We start from the raw sequence: 7,039 nt of genomic DNA, 5'->3' as shown, positions 1-7,039 counted from the left end.
TTTGAGCATGGGAAATGATGACAATGATGCAAATGGATTGAGTCAGCTAAGCAAGGATCAAGTTTCACAAATCATGCAGATTTTCAAACAAACTCAAAATGGAGGATCAAGCAGCAACACAACAGAAATTATGCCAACATTGTTGCTGGTACAATCACTGGATCTCTGGTTCTTGTTTCTAATTTTACAACACTAAATCATGGATAGTTGACTCAGGGGCATCAGAGCATATGTGTTTTGATTCTAATTCTTTTCTTAAACTTACTCATCTTCCTGTTCCTTTAAATATGAATCTACCTAACTCTTATACGATTCATGTCACACATACAGGAAGTATTCAAATTCTCCCTAAAATCACTTTACAAAATGTGCTTTTTGTTCCTTCTCTCAGATATAATCTTTTATTTGTCAATAGATTCTGTAGACAATTCCTTTGTTCTCTCAAATTTAATATCACTCAATGTGTCATGCAGGACCATTTAATTAATGAGGAGGGTACAATCTTTTGGCGAAGTAAGTGAGGGTCTTTATATCCTGGAACCTACTGCTTTTAGGAATCCTAGTCTATCACAAAGCAATGTAGTTAATTTACAACAAGGAAATTATTCCATTAGTAGTCAAGTTTCTAAGTCTTTTCCTTTTTCTGCTACTCAAATTCACTTTCCGTTTCAAGTTTCAAGTTTCCGTTTTACAGAGAAACTGAACATTGTTGGCTCTGCAAGGCTGCATGCGCTGACAGCTTCCATTAATTTCTAATTGGTTTGCGAATTCAATTTGAATCACATAAGATATGAAGATATTTGCGCTGTAATACTTAGAAGTCAAAATACAAGAGAAATCGATATGGAGTAAATTTTTAACACAAGGAAAAAGAAAATAAGATACAGGTGAAAAAGGATCAGTTGGATTTCGTTTTCTGGAATCATATAAAGTTAAAATGATCAGAGAAGAACAAGTAGCTAAGGCCAAAATTTCCCAACTCTGTTGTACTTGTTCTCATCCATTCCTGTCCATAAATTAGAGTTGTGGAATTTCAAAAATTCTAAGGGGTCGTTTGGTGCATGGTATAAGCTGGGATATCCCAGCACTAATTTTTTGTACCATATTTGGTAGAAGGTATAAATTTATCCTGGGATAGATTTATACCTCGTACCAAACAAGGTATAAAATGCATCCCATCCCAAGAGATGGGATATCCCTTCTTATCCCATTTATATTGGGATTATTTTATATCATCTTTTAGATGATATAAAATAATCCCAATAGGTGGGATAAATTAGTCCCGGGATTATAATCCCGGGATAATTTTGATTACCTACCAAACGACCCCTAAGAGTCAATGGTAGTCAACTCCAAAGAAAAGTCCAACAGAGTTTTAACCCCTGAACTACGCAGCTAGCACTTGAAAGATCAATGTCCTTTTCTTCTTTGATTAACATGTGTGGTTCTGATGAAATCGTAAACTTTTTTCTGCTCAGGCAAATGTACTCAGTCCACTGTACCCTTTCAATACGTTATCTCTAGCTCTATTTAATTACTCTTTCAAACTCTTGCAGTTGATCTAGGGCGAGCTTGTGAGCAAATTACTTGCTACTATTGCAGATTGAGCATCCAATTTGCTATCAAAATTTGCCTGTCATTTGTAGCCAACCATTCTATCTATTTTATTTTCTTCTATATATCGAGCAACTTGAACAGCATGGCCATGACTATTCAAAAGTGGCTACTCTTTCTGTTTTTGCATTTACATCTTCATGTTCTCCTCCTAGCGCAGCCTGATTTACAATACAAACAATGTTCGGTCAGTGATACTGATACCTATACGGAAAAGAGTACATACCATAAAAATCTTATCTCGCTCCTCTCTTCCCTTTCCAAAAAAATAGATAAATATGGTTTCTACAATGCTTCCATTGGCCAAAACTCCGACATGGTCAGTGCTATTGTGCTATGTAGAGGAGATGTGGATCTTGAAGGATGTCGCAGTTGTGTCAGTGACATTGCTCAAGTTCTTGTACGTTCATGTCCTAACAAAACAGAAGCTTTTGGTGGCTATGATGACTGTATGTTACAGTATAGCTCGAATCGATCCATTATAGGCGCAAGGTCATTTTCTACTCCACTGTACATGTGGAATACTGAGGATGCCTCAAGACATAAGGAGTTTAACCAGACGCTGATAAAATTATTGGATAATTTACGAGACCTTGCTGCTGCTGCTGGTCGCTTTCGAAAATATGCTAGTGGCAATGTGACAGGTCCAAAATCTCAGCCAATATTTGCATTTGTGCAGTGTACTCCTGACTTATCTCCTCAGAATTGCTCTGATTGCTTAACTGAGGCTTATGGAGATTTGCCGGAATGTCCCTGCTATAACATGAGAGGTGGAAGAATCATAGGTGCTAGGTGCAATTTCCGTTATGAAAGTTACAATTTCTTAAAGCATGTGTCGTTGGAAGCTCTGCCACCGGCAGGTGAACTACGTTATTCGTCTTCCTTCTGCTCTTCCCAATTTGATTGTTTACCTTTGATCTGGCTGTTGAAGGCATAATTACGTAAAAAAATTTACCCATCTCTAATAGTTTAAATTTTTTCGATGAGATTGTCACACAATTTGATTCAACATGGTAGAAAAGTATATAATCTCATATTTACAGTTGAGAAAGAGTGTTGAAAACATAATTAAGTAAATAAAAGCGTACATCTCTAACAAACTGAATTTTTAAATAAGAGGGTCACACAATTCAACACGGTTGCACCACAAAATTTGACTTGTGTTAAAGAATAGCATATTGTATTATAAGAACAATATTGCATTTGTGATACTTAATACTCCGTGTAGTCTTAACTTTGGAAATTACCCCAAAAGAGAAGTAGGACACGTGAAGTGAGAATGAGAAGAAAGATGACTTTTTTTAAAAAAAATTGAGTTGTCGTTAAAAACTGATATTATACTAAGGAGTCATTTGGACATGGTTTGAAATCATGTTTGGACATGCAATTTGGATTTCTTAAGTTGTACTTATTCTTATAGACATAAAAACCCCACAAGTTGTGAAAACTATCAAAATATTTTCAATGCTTATACAATCTACCAAATGAGCAAGTCATAGTTCATAACAAAATTAATACGCTGCTAGAAGACCTTTCTAAAAAATACAACATCAATTGATGGAACTTTAATTCAATTAAAAAAAAATTAAGATGAATAGTAATGTAACTACTCTTTAATATAATCCTCCCACATGGTAGACATAAATAAAGGTTGGTAAATGGTTGGTGGGAGTAATTGTTAAAAATATCTATCAACTTATGGGTCTTTTTTTTACAAAATATAAATTATGGGTCACGTTTTATATTTAAAAATTTTGAAACCATGGTTTGAAACCCCAAATCATGCCTTTTTGGATGATTTGAGATTTGAAACCATGAAATGAAATGCATGTTCAAATGCTGATTTCATCTCATGATTTCAAACCATGGTTTCAAATCGCATGTCCAAACACCTATTAAGTTGAAGCATTTTTGTAGGGAAGGATGATAAAACAGCTCCAATAAGGAAGGATGATAAAACAGCTCGAACTGTGATCATTATGGTTGTAGTTATAGTTGTTATTCTTATTGGTTGCATTTCTATCATATCTATGAAGAGGCAAAAGAGGAAGCTAGTGGACAGAGTTCAGAGTAAGCATTGATTATTAACAAATTATATGAGTAAGGAAAGTTAAACTTTTAACACCATGTTTCACTAATTTTTCGAATGCAACGGCTACTATGTTGGTGAAGCTATAAGCGCTGATGATATTAGCACCACAGAGTCCTTGCAATATGATTTTTCTACAATCATAGTAGCAACAAACAACTTCTCAAATGCTAATAAGTTGGGACAAGGTGGATTTGGTCCTGTGTACAAGGTGATTAGGCCTACTTGATGCATAAAATGCCTACTTGATGCGTAAAATATACACGCATGATTAATATAACCGACCTCAACTTGCTTGAAATATAGGTGTTGTTTAATGTATAAATGTTCAACTTTTTCAGGGCATGCTACCAAATGGACAAGAAGTAGCAGTGAAAAGATTGTCTGTAGATTCAGGACAAGGTTATCTAAAATTCAAAAATGAGGTGTTGTTGGTTGCTAGGCTTCAACACCGGAATTTGGTCAAGTTACTGGGATTTTGTCTTGATGGAACAGAGAGACTTCTTGTCTATGAATTTGTTCCAAATGCAAGCCTTGACCACTTTTTATTTGGTATGCATTGCTTAATTTACTGTCAAATATAGAGCTTGAGCATCAATAAATTATGAATTTTACTTATACACTAGCAGTCTAAATACAAGACTTTATCAGTGTAATTTGACGTGTTGTCTAGTGTTCACCTTATTTCCAGAAACAAAACAAATATCACTTATTATGTATATTACTTGTGGCAATCTTTTAAGTGACTTGACATTGTATAAGTTCTTCCATATTAGCAGTGTATAGAAGTTTAACCTGTAACTTATATACTTCATCTTGTCTCCAGATCGAGTGAAATGTAGGCAATTGGATTGGGAAATGCGATCAAAAATCATAGGAGGCGTTGCTAGGGGAATTCTTTACCTCCATGAAGATTCTAGACTTCGCATCATTCATCGTGATCTCAAAGCTAGTAATGTTCTACTAGATGCAGAAATGAATCCTAAAATTTCAGACTTTGGCATGGCAAGGTTGTTTGCATCGAATGAAACTCAAGGCAACACTAGCAGAATTGTTGGGACCTAGTAAGTTTTTTCATCTCTCATTGGATAGACCGTCATTTTCATATCGCTGGAACGATTCCTTTAACCATTTGGCAAAAGCAAGTGTAAGATGAATTTTGTTATCTTAAGAAATGGTTACCTCAATTGTGTTGATCTCTAACTTTGATTGTCCCTACAATTATTATAATTCGAGATGAATGGTAATACAACTTTAGCTTAATACATATTTTGTCCCCTCTCTCAACTTATGACGAAATTCCTTTGACACGCCCCTTTGTCATAAGAAAATTTTACACATCAAATCTTTCTCCAGTCATGTCTACTAAATGTACACTACTTTGGCTATAATTTTACACATCAAATCTTTCTCCAGTCGTGTCTACTAAATGTACACTGCTTTGGCTATGAAGTGCAAAAAATTTGCATTAAAGAAAAACTAATGATTGAGTCATATGTAAGTTGTGGATTATTAGAGGAGTTTGGTAATATTTGTTTTGATTTGCAGTGGGTATATGGCACCGGAGTATGCAATGCACGGGAAATTTTCAGTCAAATCGGATGTTTTTAGTTTTGGAGTACTAGTCTTGGAAATTATAAGCAGCCAAAGAAACACTTGTTCCAAAAAAGAAGAATCTATGGAAGACCTTGTGAGTTATGTAAGTAACCAGGTCAATCAAACAATTAAGTATTCTTCAATTCCAAACTAGTTAAGACCTTCTAGGTGCATTATATTGAATGTGTTACTCCCCCTGCCTCTTAAATATTACTCCCTCCGAATTAAAAAAAGTGTTCACTTAGTCTTTTTTCCTTGGGTCAAAAAAAGTGTCCACTTATCAAATCAAGAAAGAATTAACCTTGATTTTCCAGATTTGCCCCTATTAAGTGTTATATGATCAAATTTCAATGCCTATTCAATTAGGGGTAGTTTAGTCAAATTACCTATTTTTATCTACGAGTTAGTATTTTCTTAAGGTGTGTGCAAATGGCTAAGTGGACTCTTTTTTTTTTTAATTATTTTTTTATCCACAGGGAGTAGTGTTTTGGTAATTCAAATTATTCCAAAATTTAATACTCCCTCCGGATCAAAAAAGGAGTCCACTTAGCCTTTTTTTGTTGGATAAAAAAAAAAGTCCACTTAGCAAATTAAGAAAGAATTAACCTTATTTTTTCATATTTGCCCCTATTAAGTGTTATATAATCAAATTCCAATGCCTATTTAATTAGGGTAGTTTAGTCAAATTACCTATTTTTGTCTAAGAGTTAGTATTTTCTTAAGGGGTGTGTAAATAGTTAAGTAGACTCTTTTTTTTTATCCGGAGGGAATAGTTTAGAAAATTGATAAGGAATCTTATTATTATTATTATTTTTCAAAATTCACCACTAATGGCCATTTTGACGAACACTTTATGTAATTAATGCTATCAAATGTTTTTCTCAAAGAATGAAATACTTCAAAAGACGTATAATATGGATCAGAGGTAGTGTAACTTGTGATTTTGTCTTACCCTAAAATTGAAGTATCACAGGTTTGGTCGAACTGGCGTGAAGGAACAATTACAAATTTGATAGACCCCGTGCTGAGGGGAAGCACAGGACCGAATCGTGACATAATGAGATACATCCACATAGCTTTATTGTGCGTTCAAGATAATGTTGCTAATAGACCACACATGAGTGCAGTGCTTCTCATGCTCAGTAGCTGCTCTCTGAATCTTCCAGTGCCACACAATGATGTAAACCCACAAATTTCAAGTATGTCAGGGTCAAGCAAACTAACCGAAAGTAAATTAATTTCTTCATCAGGAAGTGAGGTGTGGATAACTGAGTTGTATCCTCGATAAAATCCTTAGACACAATGCAGACAATCTATACGCAAACACATATTATGTATTTATTGGCTTAGTGTAAACACTGAGTGAGATTAAGTTTTTACCCCTTTGTATCCCCAGTAATATCCTTAAATATAATGCTACAAGTTTATATGCAAACACATGTCATTCATTTATTGACTTGGTATAAACACCGGATACAGATAAGTTTTTACCTATCCGTTTTATGAAGTTACTTATTTACTTTGCTAGTTGTTCGAACCCACCCCTAATTCGTTAGGGAATATTGCGATTGACTTATCAATGATTTTGTTTTTTTGGACTAATTTGCTTCATAAGCATTATTGAACTTGTAAAAATGATGGAATTTTTCGATTAGTCATGGAATGTATTTTGCCTTTATATATTCAGACTGGAAACCTGAAATTCTGAAGCAACTTTCGACTCTATAGCCATATTATTAT

General features: G+C 34.4%; 1 protein-coding gene across 2 annotated transcripts; it reads left to right on the top strand.

Moving 5' to 3' along the window:
- Nucleotides 1-1,384: 1,384 nt before the first annotated feature.
- Nucleotides 1,385-6,690, top strand: LOC132625107 (cysteine-rich receptor-like protein kinase 44). 2 transcript variants are annotated; one of them, XM_060339900.1, is made up of 7 exons: nucleotides 1,385-2,474; nucleotides 3,532-3,684; nucleotides 3,787-3,914; nucleotides 4,045-4,255; nucleotides 4,530-4,767; nucleotides 5,252-5,402; nucleotides 6,265-6,453. In XM_060339900.1, exons 1-7 carry the CDS (start codon nucleotides 1,700-1,702, stop codon nucleotides 6,310-6,312), a joined length of 1,704 nt encoding a protein of 567 aa, XP_060195883.1. In that variant the 5' UTR covers nucleotides 1,385-1,699; the 3' UTR covers nucleotides 6,313-6,453. The 2 variants fall into 2 exon arrangements, with proteins under 2 accessions (XP_060195883.1, XP_060195882.1); XM_060339899.1 differs by having other exon boundaries at nucleotides 1,388-2,474; nucleotides 6,273-6,690.
- The last annotated feature ends 349 nt before the right edge of the window (nucleotides 6,691-7,039 follow it).

The sequence above is a fragment of the Lycium barbarum genome, chromosome 12 (genome assembly GCF_019175385.1).
Source record: "Lycium barbarum isolate Lr01 chromosome 12, ASM1917538v2, whole genome shotgun sequence".
In the NCBI taxonomy this organism is placed as follows: Eukaryota; Viridiplantae; Streptophyta; class Magnoliopsida; order Solanales; family Solanaceae; genus Lycium; species Lycium barbarum.
Note: the sequence above shows the minus strand (reverse complement) of the source record. Positions and strands in the feature narration are given on the sequence as shown.